This window comes from Lepisosteus platostomus, chromosome 12, assembly GCF_059453375.1.
Source record: "Lepisosteus platostomus isolate fLepPlt1 chromosome 12, fLepPlt1.hap1, whole genome shotgun sequence".
Taxonomy (NCBI): Eukaryota; Metazoa; Chordata; class Actinopteri; order Semionotiformes; family Lepisosteidae; genus Lepisosteus; species Lepisosteus platostomus.
Window position 1 is genome coordinate 23,048,013 of NC_142622.1, and position 21,216 is coordinate 23,069,228.

At 41.7% G+C, this 21,216-nt stretch overlaps 1 protein-coding gene across 1 annotated transcript; it reads right to left on the reverse strand.

Moving 5' to 3' along the window:
* Nucleotides 1-1,064: 1,064 nt before the first annotated feature.
* Nucleotides 1,065-16,494, reverse strand: glipr2l (GLI pathogenesis-related 2, like). The gene is made up of 5 exons (XM_088601433.1): nucleotides 16,233-16,494; nucleotides 10,065-10,173; nucleotides 9,069-9,172; nucleotides 8,136-8,213; nucleotides 1,065-2,719 (listed from the first exon to the last, which is right to left on the reverse strand). The coding sequence occupies exons 1-5, from the start codon at nucleotides 16,243-16,245 to the stop codon at nucleotides 2,559-2,561; spliced, it is 465 nt and encodes a 154-aa protein (XP_088457559.1). The 5' UTR covers nucleotides 16,246-16,494; the 3' UTR covers nucleotides 1,065-2,558.
* Between the last annotated feature and the right edge of the window lie 4,722 nt (nucleotides 16,495-21,216).

Sequence of the window (21,216 nt, forward strand, 5' to 3'; positions counted from 1 at the left end):
AGGATGGGATATTCTGTAAAGTTGTTAATGATTTTTCTTGAGAATTACTTTCACACAAGAGGTAACTTAGCAGTTGCATATGCAATGTAAATTTATATGTGACTTCGTGGCCACAGTCTCTAGCCCATGCCTCTGTGAAGTAAAGGGGCTGTAACCAGCACAATCACTGCATATTCTAATTATCAGCCTCTTTAGACACTTTCTTCTCCTACAGTTTAATTCATATTAGCAAAGAGAGGAGCATTAAACTGAAGATGTACTCGGACCACTTTGGCAAAAACATATACAGTACTGTATGTTTATTACTTATGCTGTTATTCCAGTTTTCACAAGTCACCCGTTAAACAGCTCTTTCATCTAGAGTAGGCGATTACTTTCAAGAAACAAAAAAACACGCATTGAACCACAACGCTTTTATTTTACTCAACCGAAAAGAAGAGTCTCTCCTAGCTCTTCGCTTCGACCAGACCAACAGGCTGGCCCTCCCCTTTCTCTTCCGGGGGGCTGCACATACAGTACTTCCTGACAGGTGTTCTTTGTCGCCCCAACCCGCGCACACACCCTCCCCTCGGAAAGTCGGTGAACGGCTGTCTGCTGTGATTCATCTCACTGGTATTACTGCAGCAAAAATAGCCTCAGGTCTGGCTGGAGCCTCTGACATGCTGTTATACTCTAAAGAATAAATCTGATTTTCACTTTTTCTTTTGCATGTTTTACATTGAAATGGGACTGTCACAGGAAATTACGGTTTTATCATTTAAAGTTCCCCCTTGCTCTTGAGTGCAGGAATAAGTCTATTAAGAGTCTGGGAAAACACAGTTCAGTGGTCTGACAACACAGTTTCTCAGAAGCTGAATACACAGTCAGACTAGCCTTACAAAGACAAAATTATCAGTAGGCTGACAAATGCAGCCCTGCCTGGCCTCTTGGTTTGGATAAGTCATTCTCCTGGATAAGCATCATGGTGTGACAGTGTAGTGCTGTTGCAAAGAGTTGTACTGCATTTCAGTGAAGAAAGGACCCCAGCCAACATGACAAGAGCAGAAGACGTGAACAACACAAGCTGTAAACAATGTTTGGTTTATTTCACAAGTGTACTTTATGCAAAAAGAAGAGTAAAAAAAAGGTAATAAAAAAAGCAATTTGTCTCTCAGAATGACTCAAGTGTTTTGTATTAGGTGAATTATACATTCACAAAGAAAAGCTCAGATGCCATTAATAGCTCAGTAAAATGTTTTTATAGGAAGCCATTTACTTCATTTTTTCCCCTATGCTGAAAAAGGCGCACATCATATCCCAAACCAGGAAGTACTTGTATAGTACATGAAAAACTTATTTGAAATCCAGCTGTTCCATTTAGGTGATGATGGGTAAACATTTACAAAATGGATACACTTATTGAATGGTCAATAGCAGACAGTACCAGGCAGAGTAGTTACCCATACTGCTTCCAAAGGATTGTCAAATTAGAGTTCACTTCAAAAGCTTTGACCACTGACAGAGAAATGATCTCAGTTTTCCACTATAAAATACATAAGAAATGATGCAACATCAAACATCATTAGCGAAACGCCACAGGTACTGCAACTCTTGACTTGAAAATAATGCAATTTCATGTGCAGCTTTACTACAAGTAAACAGGAGTCAGCTGGCATTGCCATTCCATCATCTTCAGCAGAAACATGATACACTGGCAACCAGCCCAGACTCCAGCACCCAATGTGCAATGCCCAGGTATCAGCACAGCCTGCCTTGATGTCAGGATCTGAGGCTTTGGTCTTCAGCTGAACTTGCTCCTGTGTGCTGTTCACACACACAGAAATTGGCCCAGTGAATTTTATTCTAACTACCCAGGCAACACTGCTCTCCATCCCAAACTATAGGACTATAATAACGACTGAGGAAACTTTTTTTTCTGCAAGCAAAACTGCTTTAACACAAACTTAAGAACGGTTTTAAATACCATTCCCCTTCATGATCCCATCATCAAGTCAGTGGAGTTTTACAGGGGCAAAGTGAAAGAATATTTAGGATATACCATCTTTCCACTTGCATACGGTATTAATGAGTGCAGCTTCATATTGTTTGATACCTATGCTTCCTTCATAATTCACTTTGCCATTGATTAAGGATCAGTTATTTAAAAAAATTGTATGTTTTGTCCATTAGATGGTTTCTTCATTGTACCATTAGACTGCTTACTCATTATTCCCTTTCATTCACATAGAACACATTAAAAAACAATTAAACTTGTAATCAACCCCCGCTTGGGTAAATGTATTTGTACATGCCTATAAACTGGCTACCGTAGAGTGCCACTGAAGGTACCACTAGGACTGGATGTTTTAAACACTATAAGCTGGCAGGTGTGCCCTTGTCCCTGACTTCTTTAACCCAAAAAAGCCCGAATCTATTAGGTAAGTGTCCTGCACGATGGCCCAGACTGCTAAGGGAGTTCATTACAAACTTCACATTCCAAAGCTCACGGGTGTCATTTCCGTTAACCCAGTGGTCCATCATTTCTGCTCCCCCACCCCCACCCCTCCCTGAAATGCAGGTCATTTCCTGGGCGGCAGCACGTTCTCCTCGAACTGGCCTTGGTTGACGATGTTGCCCGCGGGGGAGTAGCGGGCGACCACGAAAGTGGAGCCGTCGGTGGCCGTGGCCTTGCCCACGCCCAGCTCCCTGCTGCCCTTCCACACCATGGCGGTGAAGTGCCCTGCGTGGGGAGAGGGGAGGGAGTGAGGCAGCAGGCCGGGAGACGGGAGAGGATGGCGAGAGACAGAGGGGGAAGGGGCCAGAGCATGAACAGAGATCCTGAAGGAAAGGCGGCAACGAGAGAGACGACAAGGCAGAGTGAAAACAGAGGTTAAAAGGAGGAGCAGCACAAAGTGTGGTAAATAAAAGGATGATACAGAAAGGGACACATCTCTCCTTTATCCAGTATGGATAACTTTCCTGCAGGGGACCCCGCACACAGGATGTCTGGCATGAAAAGTGCGTTGCTGGTGCCCTCTGTCAGGGGTTTTCTGCTGAAGTCACTCTCAGAGGTTCCAGACAGATGGAGGATGAGTAACTTTGAAACCCCACCCTGATGAAAGGTTCGGTCATAAGAGGTTTAACTGGAACTAAAGAGCACATCATGCGTGCCACCGCTTTTGCAATCTTTGCGACTGACTCACTCATTTTGGTTTCCAGTGAGGAGAAAGTGTGTGGTAAAAACCAACAACGGGCATTCATACCCACAGATATCCACAGCACCAGCCAGAGAATTGTCACACAAATCAACATGGCTTTTGAATGGATGATAGCGGGTCATTTTTATAGAGTACTTTTCACCTCAAGGATTTTAGAGCACTCAGTATTAAAAAAAATGGACTCTGGAATTAAAAGGACATAGGAGAGGCTACAAATGAGAGGAGGCCATGCGGCCAATCAATTGCTACAAGCATCTCTCTCATCCAGTTGCTTCATTATTGGTTTCAATAATGTATAACTGCGTGGGCTGTTTCATACTTCAGCCACCACTTGTTTGCCTCCTGATCTGTAGCAGACACCCAAAGCAGTCCACACTTGTGCCCAGCCCCTCCCCACCCCCCTGTGCTTAAGAGTTTAAAGGGCACAGCACAATATAAATAAATGGCACTAAGGACACCCAGTGAAACTAGGAGAAAGTCAGTTTGCCAAACAAGGTGAAGTTTTAGAAAATGGGGGTAACCCTAGTGAGAATCACTAGTCATACCCAGGGATCTGGAAAATGTGTACTTGTAAGTTAGTCATATTTAAATGTCCCTTTTTGAGTGTACAATATTACTTGCACTTCCATTTTCTACCTGGCTTATTGAATACTATGTTGGGGAGCTGGAGCCTATCCCTGCAAGCAACAGGCGCAAATCAGGGTACACCCATGATGGGACCCCAGCCCATCACACACAGACACAAACACTCACACAGCAGGGTAAAAGTTTCACAAAAGCAAATTAAAAAACCCGTATATCTTTGGACTGTGGGAGTCCGAACAAATATGCAGAGAGCATACAAATTTAATGCAGGCAGCACCCCAGGAGCTGAACCCAGGACTCCAGAGCTGGGAGGCAGCAATGCTGGCCACTGTGCCAGCAATCATAGATGTACCAATATTAATGCAAACTGCGATTCAAAATCTTCAAAAGAGAGCAGATACCAAATTACACTATAAGCCCCTGTGCATGTTAGGACACATTCCTAGGGTTTGGATGTAATTTTTTAATAACAAAAGGTCCATAATAAGACTACTGTTTTTTGTGAACTATTGATAGTTTTGGGGGACAGTACTCTCATTTCCCTATAATGGGAGTGTGTACAGCATTTCATCCATCTCTTCACTCCTTCAGTGCAGTCTTATTTTTGCTTTCAAGCCCCTAAAGCCATGCAAAGCATATTCATGGCAGATATAAAACTGATTATGAAGAAAATTGCAGGTATTACTCAATGTCTTCACAGCAAATTACATCCTCATTCCATTTACATTTCATGCTTTTGCTGGGAAATAGTCTATTAAGAACTAAGCCAGACACTAGTGCCTTGGCTATTACACACTAATCCTCTAATCGCCAGCTCCAATGAAAGCCATTGTCTTGCAAATGAGTGCTCTGAGGGTTCAATTGTAATTGTTGTACAGATTTGGAAACCTTACAATGGAGAGGCTTTTGAAAGACTTTGCAAAAATGAGAAAAAAAATGCGTCCCTGGCAGGGCAGCAGGAAAAGAAAAATGGTTTGAGAAAAAGTCTAAACAATTACCGGATTCTATAATATGGCGACATCAAAAAGGGGCAAAACGCTTCTGCTTTGACGGAAACTTCACCGCTGTAAGAAAGATCACAGTGAACCCAGCTGTGCCCTGATGTTCTATGGGTTCTGCAGAGCAGGTGTGGGCCCAGTCAGTGTTGCACTGTGATGGAAGATTGAGGGAAAGAATCCCCATGTTCTGTGATGAACAAGGGAGCACTAGAGGACCAGTGAATTGTATGGTAGCCCATAAACAATAGCATAATTTCTGCAGTCCTAACACAGGACCAAGTCCATGGTAATACCATGCTATAGAAAGTGGTAAACCCATTAAAGCGTTTGACTGGACTGATCAAGTAAACTGGAAATAAAGGTTCAGCCATGAGTCACAATCCCAGTACTTAATTAAAGCTAGTCATGACTGTGATTCAAGAATATTTTACCAGGACAGTTCTGGTGAATTACATGCTTGCATAAGAGTACTATAGCAGTATCTGGGATTTGTTGTTACAAGAACCCAAACCACAGCCTCCCCAATCGCCAGCATAAAAATCACAACCAACATGTTCATTACAGGAACACAAATTCCCCATCCATCCTAAAAGCTGTACTGTAATTGTTATGTTTTGTCAGAGCTGTAATATTCGGATTAGGAGCGAGTAAGCAAGAGCATATCCTATGCGCTGTGTGTGCCACAGCCCTCACCTCCGTTCAGATTAAAATAGCAACCAGTATTTAAATTTGCAATGGGCTGGGCCTGAACTAGCAGGAGCAGCATTGTGTGCTTAAAGATCCTGTAATTAGCTGGGCCTGAACCAGGGGTGGGAATATTGTGTTTGAATGCGAGTCCTGCATTTGTTGTTGGGTGTTTTGGCAGAGAAAAAGTGACCACAACCAATATTACTCTCAGGAATCTACACACTAAGCCCTCTAGTCCTTGCACCCTACTTATATTAAACAGGTTTTAAAATATATTGTATCATATCTTAAACAATAAATACCAACATAACTTGGTCCATAACCTGTATGGTATATCCCAGATTTCCCTTTAGTCTAAACTATATGGGACAATGAACTCTGCTTCTTCCCTTCACTCTCTTAATCATATGGGAGAATTAACTGGCTTTCTCCATTCAACCATATGAGAAATGTTCTCTTCCCGGGTCCCGAGAGTGTTCTCGCCACGGCTAGTCCGATACCTTCTCCTGTAGATTCATAGAAATCCAGTCGAAATCTTTCATTCTCGCAGCTCTATACAATATCCTGCACATCTTGTCTCTTTCCATTGTCTGATAGCCATATACCCACAGCTCAGACAGCTGTTACAGTCAAATCGGAGGGCTAGCTATTTGGTTACACTACATTCGGGGCAGCTACATTGTTTCTCTGCCAAGAGTCTGAAACATTTCACTTGTCTTTCAAAAGAAAAATTAAAACAATATTTATACAAAATAAAATTTCCAGGCAGACCCATTCAGAATTCCACAGCTCCTCTCACTTGTTGTTTGAAGTCATTAAAAAGAAAGCAAAAAATCATGAGTTCTCGGTGTTGGATTAATACGGACTTATTTAAAACAACTTCTTAATCTTTCTCTCCGTACAACGCCATTTCCTTACATTACCAAGACTGGCGATAGTTTTGCTTGTGCTTTCAACAATTTTAAAAGACTACTTAATTAAAATTGTATTTTTACAATCGTGTAAATATTTTACATTGCTCTATAAATTGACCTGGACTTGCTCTGGCTATAAATATGTACACATGGCCACTACACATTCATCCCAGCATTTCTAAGGGTAAGAAAATTCCTGAGCTATGAGTCACAAGCAGTGAACCGTTGCTGCTGCCTTTTCTGTTCCAAGCCTGGCCTTTGGAAATCTCCGGGTGGCTTGCCTCACAGATGTAAACCATACTGCATTGCTCAAATGACTGACTAAATAATGTGAAGTAAATATTTAGAAGTGCGCTTGCAGCAGCATTCCCATTTGAAAAAGTCTTATTCACACTCAGGCCTGTGGTGAAAGGGGGGAGGCAGCTCTTCAGTTGGGTGAATTAAACTTTTCCATCACTCAATCAGTCAACGACTGAACCATTACTGAGCCAAGAGAAAAGAAACTTGTTGGGCAGACGCAATTTAATTCACTCTTGCAATTATTTCCTGGACATGTTAATGTACAGACAATGGCATGAGAAGACAGAGGAATGAAATATAATGCTTGAGGTATGCATTAGCAGATGAGCTGATACAAAATGCCCCAATGCCACAAATATTGTACAAAAATGTCTTTACCATAGTCTGTTCTTAATGTAGTTGGACATTATCCGATCGCGCGATCAAAGAAGCATTTTCCTAGAGTGAATCTTTGGGTACTGGGGGCAATCACACCAGCCTTGATAAAGAGTGCAAGAGATAAGAAACCGTCAGTACCAGCAGGAATTTAACATCTTGATTAGGTTGAGATTGACAAATTAAACTACCTACAAGGCACTGCATTTGCTCCACTTTAAAAGGCCTAAGATGCCTTGTGTTAGCAAACAAAATCTTCACTTTATGTATGCAGCATCTCATCTCCAACAGAAATGGCATTCAGTCATTTGCTTCTGTGAACTCCAGTAACAGGATTCAGCAGTTGCCATTAGTCTGGACATATGACCAAATGTTAGTGAGTCAGACACTGTGGAATTTGCTCTGCGCTTAACACTAGAATCACTCAAAAACCCATTGGGGACTGTTGATAAACATTACAGATGCTGGCCTTAAAAAGGAATTTGTAACTCTGTAAACTATCCCTCACAGTTTTATTGAACACAGTCCCCACAGAGCAAGAAGCACTGCATGAAACAAACCCTTTAGCGAGAGTAATTGAGGACTGGGGTCTCAATGTAAAGGACACCAGAGTGCAATTTTTAGAGCAGCGTCTTCCATTGAGATTTATGGAGGTAGAGATTATATTAGCTCTCTACATTTAGAGAACTCTAAATATGTCTGGATACTAAAAATAACTTCCATTTGTTTGCAAGGAAGGGGGAAAAAAAATTCCCAGGCAGACAATGAATCAAGCTAGATAATTACATTTGACAACTCTGTTACCGCTGTCAAGTTACAGCCCAGGTGCGACTTCTTCACTAACATCCCATCCCACTACAGAGGTTTCCGTGGCAACAGTTTCACAAAACAGACAGGGGAGAGAATCTTCCCAACACGTCAACTGGTCTTATGAGGTGCGACAACATGCTGTTGTGTAACGTGTAATGTACAAACTGCTCAGTGAGTAGCAGTCCAGAAGCTACCTCACATTAGAAACGAGGGCAGAGAAAAGCAGGGAACAGCAGAGATGGGGCAGGAGGGGAGTAGGCTAAACTCACCGGTACCCGAAGAAAATCCAGGACAGTTGTAGTTGTAATTTTTGATTTCACTGTACCACCGGTCAGCTACCTCCTTTCCTAAGAAGATGTGGAAAGAAAGACAGGTCAGTCTTCCAGTCTTTCGGCCTGACTAGGCTCACGGTCTCTCAGTTGTTTTGGTTCCATATTAAAATATGACCATTGCCTTCCAATTAGACATGACAGCCATTACCCATTTTTTAACTCGGCCTTGTTCCTGAATAGTCGGCCGATTTGCAGACTTTGCTGTAAAACCAAACCCACTATCAAGGCTTTTCGTCTCTTTCCACATGGTTTTCTGGAGAACAAACAGTGGAGTTTAGCTTTCCCCCCCAGAGGACATAAAGGTTACAAATGAGAAGAGTTCAATCGCCTCATTCAACTCGTTTGGAAGTTGTAGCTAATCGATCCAAGGATCTTGATTGTTTCTGGGAAGAAGCCAGTGTATTGGCTTCAACAACAGGGCTGGACAGCTGCTTCCACAGTCCCATTACCTTTTGCATTAAGAAGTGCCTCCTGTTCTCCTGTTTGACAAGCAGTTCCACAAAATGTCCTTTTATGTCCTCTGTTTTGCGTTTCCTTGTTTATTTCTAAAGAGCGCTGTTGGGCTGACTTTGTCCATAGCATTTTGGATTTTAAATCATTATTTTTTCTTTCCTCTCACAGTTTGGAAGGCTCCTGAAGGAGGATGGTAGAAGACCCCTGATATTCTTATTGATGGACACTGGAGACCTACTAGCCATCTGAACTTACACCTTTTTCAAACTCTAAAAATAGCTGAAATGCTTTTTTTTAGCACTGTTGACGCTTGGTCAATAACTGTCAAAGCTGATTTTGCCTCCAGAATATGCATCGGAAAGTTGTCACCCAAAAGCAAATTGCAAAAGAGAGACCTGGCTTAATATATAAACCCACCTGGCTGGTCGTAAGAAGCCCAGGCCAGATTTTCGCCACAGCTACCCCGGCTTGACTCAGGGCTGTGCTTCAGAACTCGTGTGCTGGCCAGACTGTCTGCGTACCTGTAACACAGTAGCGCACATCCAGGTAACAACCTATAATTACTGCAATACCGGATTACCCAGCACACCTACAACACAAAGAAATGACCAGAGTGAGTAGCAGATCACAGTCTGTAAAGAAAAGAATTATTCAGCGAGTCAAACGTACCCTTTTCCGGCTATCAGCACTATACCGGTCTTACAGTGCTGAACAGGAGAATGTACTTTTCAAGTAGTTCCAGAGGGTACCTGTGTATAATACATCTCTTTCAAAAGCTCTTTGGAATTAACAATTAATGAATGTCAGAGCTAGGAGACACAAATGTCCTCCGTCAATATTATTTTAAAAAAGTGCTCGTTACTCATACACTAGACATCAGACATCTTGTTTCAGAAAGAACAGTGATTGTTCTAGAGCACTGTTTCTCTTCGTGCTCAAAAGTATATTATGAAATAGTGCTTATTAAGCATTTGATTTTACTGTATTTCATACCCTCTCTTCTGTAAATATTCTTTAGATCAGCTTGAAACCATGGGTTTAAACAAAAACAAGTTTATATTTAACTGATGTTTTTTTTTATCCAAAATAACTTTCATTTGAACACATTTATACCACCCATTATTTTACTGGAACAATTCAGAAGAAGTACTGCGATAGACTGGCATCTCGTCCAGGGTAAACCCTGTGTTGCTTGCTTGAATAGGCTCCTCTAAGTCTGACCCTGTGACCCTGAATTAGATGATGTCATTAGAAATTGGTTGGAATTCGGGAGAAGTATCTACAGTATAGTAGCTCAAGGGCACAAAAAGCAATGGTTCAGCTGGGATTCAAACCCACCACCTTCAAGCCCCTGAACACTGCTCCACATTGCTGCCAACACTTATTTCGTTTTGGAAAGAGCTGGTTACTCACCGTTTGGCTTCTTTGCTGAGTTTGTTGCTGAGTTTTAGGGGTGGAACCTGATGCTGCTTTCTGTATTCGTTGTGGCTTTTCAAAACCTCTTTGGCAAACTGCTTGGAAGCTGAAGAGGTGAAAGGACAGAAGACCCGATTATTTGTTGTGCAGAAGCTCACAGTACAGCCAAAGAAGCGGTCCGTGACCCTCCATCTACCAGAACCAAGAACCCAGGTGTGCAAAATAAGAAACAGAACCTCGACAGGAAAGGGTCACAAATTTTCAGTGATAACGAGACATTTGACAGAACTTTGCCCTTGATGTAACTCGCCCTGGCATGTATAGTTCTAAGAAAATTTGACGCTCAAGGAAAATGTAGTTGCTAGGGTCTAATAAAAAAAAACTCTCAGCAGCCATTCAAATTTTTAGCAAACTCTTTATAGTAACTGTATTACAATCAAAGCTGCTTTTGTCTTTTCAATCAAATATTGACTTATTTTTCCTGCAACCAGTGTTATAAGGACCAGAACCTAACAACAATGTTTTTAATCAGGTGGATCACAAACGGATTACTCACGCCTTTCCCAAACTGACTGGATACCTCTGAATGGGTTAGGTCTTTTAGCACAGCAGTAATGATTCCTTTCACTGGGCTAGGCTCTTGGTCCACTTTTCAGAACATTTTGTCCACTTCAAAGGCCGATGTGGGGTACACATTGGGTACCTTTGCAAAGTTAGTAAATCTTCATTAAAACTAAAGATTAGCAGAATTAAGGAGCAGAGGTGGAATGGAAACCCCAGACACTGCAGCTGTGCATAGCCTTTAAAACAGTCTCTCCAGAATTCTCCTGCAGTAATTTCCCTCTTACTGACCCTAGTGTCTGCCAAACTCATTATTCCTCATATTCCTCAGATCGTGAATTACAATCAACATCTGTATTTGGTATTCTATAGCATTCTCCTAACATGAAAAAAAATCAGAGCCTAAATATGCTTTTTGATATGTTGCACTACCTCCCCCTCTCCTGATTTTCCTGTCTCTCTGAAAAAGTGTAGATTCACTAAAGTTCTACTCCTCTCCATTAGCTTCCAGGTCACTGTATTTACAATTACATAATCACCTGCTAATGCAGCAACATCTAGCTCATCTATTATGTTTCAAATACTCCTTGCATTTAGGTGCAATATTACAAGTACTCAATTGCAAGAGTAACCTAAAAGCTGAAACTCTTTGTTACAACTGAAAATGACATTTGATTAAACAAATTGTCTCTTCACTTATGCTGGACTGAAACAGAGCAGCTGACAATACAGCAGGTACTGGGGTGACAGTTGTTCCTGTTCAATACCAGGTTTTTCAGACATTTTCAGAACCAAAAATTACAGTGGCTTCAAGAAGTTAAAAAACTCAAAGTGCCATAAGTTTTCAAAACATTTAGGCTTTGCATTCTGTAGAACTGTTTTGCAAGAGACCCTTTGCACTTTTAAGAACCAGTGCCGTATGGACACGAAGAGTGTTCAGAGTATGGAGAGGCAAGGCCCTGCACGAGCCTGCGTGACAGACGTCGGTCCTGGCAGGATGAGCCACAGACCAGTGTAAACCACTTTGACATCATTATCCATCACAGCTGCCTCTTTGGATTAGGCCTCTAAATCCGTTTATGTCACAATAAATTATTTGAAAATGAAAAACAGCTCAGAGCCAGTCGCTTTCCCAGCATTCTACAGCAAGGTGAAATTGACCAAATAATTAGCTCGCTTGCATGCCGAGAAATGTCTTCCGATAGCACCATTACTTGGTCAGAATGAGCGCCTGAATTTCCATTTTATCACAAAGACATTCCGAAGCATGAAATTGTCAGTTTCACTTCAAAGAACAAAGTAATAAAGAAGAGACACACGGTGGATCCTGCCCCACCACCACAGAAAATGATGTGTTTCCTGAAACACACAAGAACGGTGACTAGCAAGAAGAGATCGTTTGGTCCATCTAGCATGTCCAGTAGCAGAGTGATCCAAGGACCTTAGCCAGCTGTTTTTAACGTTTTAATGCCTAATTAAGCTGTCTGTTTTGACAATATACTGTAGCTGGGCACCTTCTACCGGAATCTCACAAACGTTACAAAAAGCTGCCTGCTGGGGCTTATTAAAGCTAAAAACCTGGAGCAATACATTGTCTCAGTCACTGCAGTCTTACAGGTATTCCTGAACAGTACTGTAGTGAAGTACTGTACCACATCTCATGTACCTTCAGTGGGCAAAAATAATACCATTAAACTTGGCAAAACCAGACTCATTTGTATGCAGGATTTGTCTGCCATTACACTGGTGTGTAATTACTAGTGCAGAAGCATTGAAAGGGTCACGGCAGTTTGAGAGTGTAACAGATTAATCAGAAACTGATCCAAGGACCCTCTGTAAAGAGGCTACCAGAGTGGAGATTCCCCACTAGTTTGTAATCAGCCCATTATTGTTTCCTGCTAAGCCAACGTCAATGCATCTCAGTGATTTGGTCAATTTCTAATTATGAAGAGATGAGACAACAAATATAAAGGGATAGCATACTTAATATTCTAGAGATTGGCATTAATCAGCCTGTCTGATGAAATGAAAGCCTTGGACATAAAGGATGTAAACCCCCATCAAACTCAACGACTACCGTGTACATCTAGACATATGAGAGCAGAATTGCAAAATTACAACCTGACCTCCTGAGCAACTCCATTTATACACTTAAGTAACAAGCATATACTTAACTCTTCCGTTCCTAAACACAAATTTATCCGTTAACCATCCATGACCTATTACAAACCCACAGATTCACACAGCTATCTCCTGTACAGCTCTTTTCATCCCACTTACACCAAAAACTCCCTCCACAGTTCCTCAGACTACATCGACTCTGCAGTGACGACATGGATTTCCAGAATCAAGCCCTCAAAGTGCATTGTTCCCCCCCTCCCCCCCATCAACAGAGGATACCCCACCCATGTTATCGATAGGGCCCTCACCCGGGCCAAAAACAGCCCTCGGATCATCAACTCGATCAGGAACTCCCGGTCTCACAACTGCATTCCCTTGGTGCTTCCCTACCACCCCAACACACTTTCTATACCCATTAACAACTACTCCATTGTACAGGGCAATCCCTCCATCAGTACCCTTTTTTATAACCGCCCAATCATCTCACACCGCCGACCACCCAATCTACATAAACTTCTTGTTCACAGCTCCCTTGACCACACATGACAGTCCTCCCCAACAGGCACCTTCCCTCGAACAGAACTCGCTGCATCACCTGCAAATACTTATCTACCAACACGCTCATTCAGGGCCCCTCAGGTCACTTCCGGATCACCCAGATGACATCCTGTACCTCCAGCAACCTAATTTACTGTATCTCCTACAAAAAATGCCCAGCCATCTATATTGGGGAAACCAGAAGGACACTAGGATATCGCTTCATTGAACATGTTAGGGCTGTGAAGATTAAAGACTTCTCCAAGCCCATTGTTTCTCATTTCACATCAGACAGCCATGATCACACTGATCTCTCTCTGTTCTCAATGAAGGGTTTCTCAACTCCCATAGCAGAAAAATAACAGAAACGAAACTGATCCTGAAACTAGATCCACACCATCCCCCTTTTCTCAATGACCAACTTGTTTTCGTGTGATCTTCTCTATTCTCATGCAGCTTTCAACTTCACACCTTTCATCACCCTTCTGTGCTTTGCACTTCCTGAGTGGCCTCTCTGCCCCTCCCCTCTCCCAGCTTTTGTTCTTCTGTGCTATTTAATCTTTGCTGTCTGCCCTGTCTTTCTCACACCTGAAGAAGGCTTCACAGCCGAAACGGTGTGTTTTCTCTCTTTTCTTTTCAGCATGGAATAAACCTATTACTTGTTCCATAGCATATACTGTACTTATGGTGAGTTAATAAGACAAACATTAAGATCATACAAGCTGGAAGTGCAATACACCAAGGTTTAAAACAATATACAGCTAGTGTGGATATCCAGCAGCAATGGAAGTGGTCTAATGGTAAGTATTGTATTCTAATGGTAATTGTAAGTATGTTTACAGTGACTAATGTCAAGGAGAAATCGCTATGCCAGTATGAGAGCTGAGAGTCTTGAGAAGAGCCCAGAGGTGGTCAGAGTCTGGATTTCCAGGGAAGCTTATTCCACCACTGAAGGGCAAGGGAGGAGGTTGACTGGGCTCTGGAAGAGGAGAGGGAGTAGCGGAGAAAGAGGATGAGTGGAGAAAGAGAGGTGCAGGACCATCCACAAGCCGGAGCAGAGTGGTTGAGACAGCAGTAGAAGACAATGAGGGTTTTGAGTGGACCTCTGACAAGAGCGAGCCAGTGTACAAACAGGAGTAAAGCATTAGCATCAGTAGTGGGAAAAATCAAGGTGAGCAGTAGAAATTCTGAAGGAGCGGGAGTGGACTGACAGAGGGAATTGTAGACCTAGCAGAACAGTTTCCAGGGCATGGACTAGCAGTTGAATGATGTGGTTGGTAGGAAAGGGGCGTATTCTGGAAACGTTGCTCAAGAACAGGCCTGGGACAGTATTGGGTACAGGAGAGACAAGGACAGGAGCCAGGCTCCTGGAGATCTTGACAGAGGAGGAGGGAGAGAGAGTAGTGGGTCAAGACAATCAGAGAGGTCCACAGACAATGAGGCTGAAGACATAGAGAAAAGAGTAGGCTTTGAGAGTTTAAGATGGAGGGTGAGCACTGGACAGAAAGAGGTATACTAGGAGAGCTATTCTGTTCTAGGAATAAAAAGGGGGCAGGGACAAGTGCACCACATACAGTCATCAGGATGTATCTATTACTCTCCATTAGAAGTGTTCGCCTGTTCATTTGATTGGATGAAGCAGGCATCTGTGCCATCACTATAAAGTAGAAGCTGCTGACACTCCACTTCTACACTACTCCAAATAGCAAAGCAGTTTTCATGGTTTCAGACTTTCTAGATGAGGGATGTAAATGAATTTTTTTACTCCCTTTGGACTCATTTAAAACTAAGAAGGGAGTTCAGGCAGCCAGTATGCCTGGATTGGCATCTGTAATTCCCAAAGGGCTGTGATGAGAGCAGGCAGAGAGAGGGAAACGGGGGGCAGAGTGGAACCCATGGACCAGTACAGAAAAACATCACAGGATAAACCAAGTGAACACAAGGTATAGACGGCATTGAATAAATCAGACGTTTGTTGAGAAGAACAAACCTTTGGAGTTACCGTTGGTCATGAAAATCCTTTACTACTTTTTCACTTTATTAAAGGAAATGATCTAAGTCATTGCGAACACAGATACAATAACTGGAAAACAGTTATTAAAGGTTTCATATCAAACAAAGTACTGCTTTTAGTGCACAGCTGCTTTTAGCAAGAACTTGACACTGCATCAATAACAGTTAACATGAATATACACAGAAAATGGATGATTTAGGAGACTGATGCTTGCTTGCTTGCTTTCCACGCATTCTGGAGCATGAAATTGGCAGCTTCACTTGAAGTGATCGGCACAAAACAATCATTAAGGAGTATATTAAAGATGAACCGAGTTCTATGACCAATTCCAGCCTCACTTTAAATCCACATTTAAGAATGTGACCTTGGAAATACAACTGAGAAGGCTAGTAAAAAAAACCACATTACAGGGATCGCACAGCTCGCCACAAAATATCTTACACTAAAAGCTTTCATACAACACACACAAGACTCAAGGGTAAAGTAAGGGCTGGAACAGCTGTCTATACAAAGCCAGGAAAGGATTATCCCATTTCCATAAACCCAAGACTTGAGAATGTGTCCAAATTCCCTTAAACCATTTGGATTCTCAAGCTGGCTGCTCCAGTTATATTCTTTAGTATTTCAGCAACACTAGTCAACTGGGCTTTAAAAGATGCACAGTCACAGCTCTGTGAACAGGCCCTATAGTCTGTATGCAAAGAGACAGAAACTAAGATCCAGGTCTAAAATAAGATATGAAATAGCAGTTTTAGTAGCTGGATGCTAGTCTGTCAGCGTCCTACATCTATGCCAGACATATCCACTATGAATATTAGATTTAAACATTAGATATGCAAATTAGGCATTAGGCAACCATATGTACTAAAGTGTTAGGCCACAAAAACAGGTTTACATGCCAACAGAGCCAATAATATCAAAGGTACACTTGCCTGACTGGCCCATGATGCTGCAATATTTAGTTACTTCAGTCTGTGTGCTGAGATTCGGTTTGCTCCGTCCAGATCTGATGTTATCCCTCACACCAACAGTCACTTTCTTTCTGTTTTCTCCTTTGCACTCTACCCTAGAGTGAAACACAGTCCAGACATGCAGACAGCTGGAATGGGAAACTCACAGCATGCACTTTATTACATCACTGCCCATAACCACTCAGCCTTATAAGGCATTATTTCCCTGGAAACTGTGAGCTGTAGTAGAGTCTGACTATTGTTCCCAGGGTAAAAGTGCCAGTAAGGTGAAACTGTGGCCTTAAAGCTGTAAAGACCAATTAACATGGCTCAGCTGCATAGTTCTTTTAAAAAATAAATAGCCACATGATGGCTTATCAGGGAAACAGATAACTCACTATGCATTTATTAGAATTCTATTTATTTCAGTTGTCTAAATATTTGTGGCTAATCACGTTAGTCCATTTCACATTTTATTAACTGCTGACACTTCTCCTTAATGCAAAAACCAAAAAGAGAAGAGCAATTATTTTATCTCCAGAAAGTACAAGCCTGAAATTCCCTGCACCTGGGTCTGTTTTTGGAACAGCCTGCATCAGGTAAAAGCTGACACGGATCAGACTGCACCTGGAGTTTCCTTGTTAAGTGTTTGTTTCAGTACAGTTTGACAGAGATTTCTCAGCATTTGCAATGTGTTCCACCACAACATCCTTTTCATCACAAAGAAATAAATAAAACAAAAACAAAATGCCCTAAAGGCTAACATCTGATGAAAGAAACTGTATTCATGGCACAATATTTTTGGGAGGACAACAAATACAAGTGCAGCTTATTTTAATTGACCATAATTAAACGATTCATGGAAACAGACACCTTCACCTGTAGCCATTTTAGGAACATTAAAACCTCTGCCAGTTGCATTATCCTATTATTCCAGAACAAAGCGTAGAAATAATTAGTTCAAATGGACATTAATTGCATTTAATGTTCTAGGAGTGACACTGCTTCTGTATAATGAGTTAAAATATCATATTCCTCTTTTTAAATTCAGATGGAAAGTGAAACAAGTGCAAAGTGAAAGATTTTTTTTAAGCTGAGTCACACTTTGACCTGAATCAAAAGAAGAAACTGTTGTTTTCTTGATGTCTGCATTCTGTTTCACTTTTGACTTTTGTCAAGATAAACACTTTAATCAAAAGCAAGCTGGACAGCTTCTGATTTAGCTCAATCAGCCAGTGCACTAATAAAGATAAATGAACCCCACCCCTCTCTCTGGTGCCAAGGCTGCTGGGACATTAAACACTGACAGCAACAAATCTCTTTAAAACTGAGAAGAAAACAAGGAAGAGAAAAAGAAAGAGTGCATGCTTTTGAATATGTTCAGGAAATAGAACTATTAGCAAAATGATGAGATCCACTTGGATTTATTTGAGAAAGTCATCAGATGATGCCCAGGGTAACTGGATTTTCTGAAATATAAAGGTGTGTCTGATAGGCTAGTCTCAGGTGCAGGCTGTAGTCCTTCTAAGGTAAGGCTGTGCCTCTAGCACAGGCTCTGATCTGCTGTTATCCTCACCAGCAATGAGAAGCTTTCCGATGATTCTATGAAATATTGAAGGTTTTAAGAAGAATAATGGAAGGATGCACTAAACTAATGCTAACAGAGATGCCTAGAATTCAAACTCCTGTTGTGCTTGTTGTTAAGACCTACTATAAATTAGGTCAGATGGATCAGAATCTAGAATTAAATTACTTTAAATTTCATAAATAAACTATCCCACCAGGGGGCAGTAAAATACCCTTATGACCCATTTTATCGAAAGTCTGCAGGTTGGAAGCAGGTACTGTATTTGTGTGACTGGTCTGGGGACTGAAGAGGCTTCCTGGGTGCCAAGCGATGCTCACTGGGGTGATGAAAAAGGTTAATTGCTTCCTTACTGAGCATTTAAAGTGCTTATGAATTGTGGAGTGTAAAGCTGGCCAGCATGTCTTTTGAAGGGAGGGAGAAAATCGGAACACGCACATATAAAGAGATACCCTAGTGGACGTGGGGAGATCATGCAAACTCCACACAGAAAGGCTAGAATCAAGAGCTGTGTTGCAGCAACACCAGTCATGACCCATAAAGCAATGTCTCAAACATTTTCCATTGTATGTTATACTCACACCCAAGCTTAACCCCTCAAAAAGACATCTTTTTAAATCACATCTGTTAATAATAATACAGTTCTTAGGAAAACATCCACAGAAACACTTCATCCTTTAGTGATAAAAAAAGGCAAAAAATAATAATTTCAAGCACTCAAAACATGTCCACATTGCAAAACCATTCTGGAGAAACACTAATTGATCTGACTCCAACCAATCACACTAAAGTACCACTTATGGTTAAGCCATGCAAAGCCAATTAAAACAGTTGAGTTACTAACCACTTTATCCAATTCAGTGTCGCGGGGGAGCCAGAGCCTATCCCAGCAACCAACAGGCACAAGGTTGGATATGAGCTGGATGGGACACCAGTCAACATCAGGGCAGGCACATAAACTCACACATGCACACCCTCACGCCAGGGGCCTATTAATCTGCCCATATGTCTTTGGATTGTGGGAGGAAACCAGAGTACTCTCAGGAAACCCACAGAAACACAGAGAGAACATACAAACTCCACACAGATAGCACCCCAGGTCCAGAATTGAACCCAGGACCTACACACTGCTAACCTGCTGCAGGCACCACCATGCTGTCTTATATGAACAATTATTAACATAGAATCTGAGAGCTATGAGACAGGAATGCTAGCCATCACGCCACCATTTTGCCTAATGGAGAATTATCCCTCTAGTATAGTACTTCGGACCCATTAATGGAAGACAAGAAATAGTTCTTATAATGTCTTTACATTGTGAGCAGTTACTGCATTTATAATTCTCATCAGGTATAGGACTGAGTATCATTTAAAGGGTGTCTTTTATGACCAACGTAGCATAAAGATTGGAACCACATTTAAAAAAAAACACAAGAGAGTCCTTACACTGTCACCAAAATTACTTCCATCTGTTATCATTTCTACAGACTTGCATACTTCAATTGCAAGTTCAATTCAGTGTTACATTCCAGAAATTAAAGCATCATCTGAACATGTTGAAAAGAGCCCCTTACAATGTAATTGAGCCTGGACAAACTGACCCATCTACTAGAGGCCTAAACATCCACAGCAGACAGTCTCACAGAAGATGGAGTGTAATTATGTGCTTCCACTTACAGTATGTTGATTAGTTTAACCTGTGTCAGTTCAGGCTCCTTCCCTGTGTCCATGTATCTATTCTCTGCCTAGTAATCAATAACACTCCTCTTCCTTTGTCAGAGCACACAGTTTCTCACAATGGGCACAGTCAATATTGGATTTGTTTAAGCAAGTGCTAAAAATGAAACAGCCTCTGAAGAAGTTAAGCATGAGTACCCTTCTAGAGTTAAAGGAAATGTTGCCTGACTTCTTAAGTAAGAAAAACACTTTTTTTTTTAAATGTTGTTTTAGAAATGACCATGAATATAGATGTGAATTGGGAATGAGGCTACATTTTTATATGTGCATATTCAGAAAAACCACTACATTATTTCCAATGTTTGTGTTTCCAAATAAATGCAAATAAATCTAGTCTACTCACAAAATATTATTCAGGAAAAAAAACAAAGGCAAAACTAACTGGCCAGACCAATTTTCCCCAATACATTTCCCCTCTCCATTCTTCACTCCCCTAAAAAGAAGGACATAAAGAAACTCTTTCAGCTATTTCACAAGTATGGGAATTACATAAATATGAAGAAAATTTTAAATCACTGATTTTGAACAAAACTGTATTAATATCTTCTTTGCCAGGCCATGGGTGTTATCTTCGTGTTTTTCTGTGATCAGTGTATCAGAAATGCCTTCATGTGTTTGGTGTTAAGAAAGTAACTCGGCACAATACATAGGAGGGAATGTATACTGATGGGAAAAAAAGAAATGCAACACCGCCTCCTTCACACTCTCACCTTCCGATCTGCATGGAACAGGCTGAAGAGTGACTCACCCGTGAAGAGGACCTGATGCCACTGCTGACGAGTCCATCGCGGCCTCTGTCTGGCCCAAGCCAGTTGGGTGTGACGTCTAGGAGGTGTGACCAGAGGGCCTCTGACAGGTCGCCTTGCTCTAAGGCCAGCAGCATGGAGCCTCACTGTCCTGTCACAGATGTGGGCATTGTGTCTGCTGGCAGTTTCAGCAGCAGTAGGGGTGGCAGATCTGAAACGATCTCTCAGATGGACCTGTCTGATGTGTTGGTCCGGCTCTGGTGTGGTCACTCGAGGGAGACGGTCATCTGTCCTGGTGGTCTGCTGAAACCTTCTCTGCAGTCAGGACACAGTAGAGTGGTCTGGCAATGCTGGCACATGATATGCCTGCCTGCAGCATGCCAATGGCCCTCTCCCTTGCTTCTGGTGACATTTGAGGCATTATGGAATGCACAGAAAACTGACAAAGCTTTGAATTAAGGCCTTTTTAAAGGTGACCTGATCAGGCATTGTTCCACCTGGACGTCTCTGGGTAAAAGTGCACCTAACGAGCTTTCGTGTGATTGGCAAGTTGCAATGCCTCAATGCACAAGCTGTATTGCTGGTCAGAGGGCTTAGAACAAATTGACAACTTTTTGTGAAAGTACATAGGCTACAGTATACTGTAACTATAGTATTCTCGTTCCAAAAAATGTTGCGTTTCTTTTTTCCATCAGTATATATCATCTGCAATAAATAATCAAAAGAAACTATGGGGCAAGTATTTACAATACTGAAAACAGGAGAGACTGCTTCACCTAAACTGTTGTGAGTGTGCCAAACAAGCTAATCAGCCATTTTCAGTTAAGATGATACCCTGGATTCTTTCAAGAACTGCCTGGATGAGATCCTCTAATCAGAACGAGAAGCACTTCTTCAC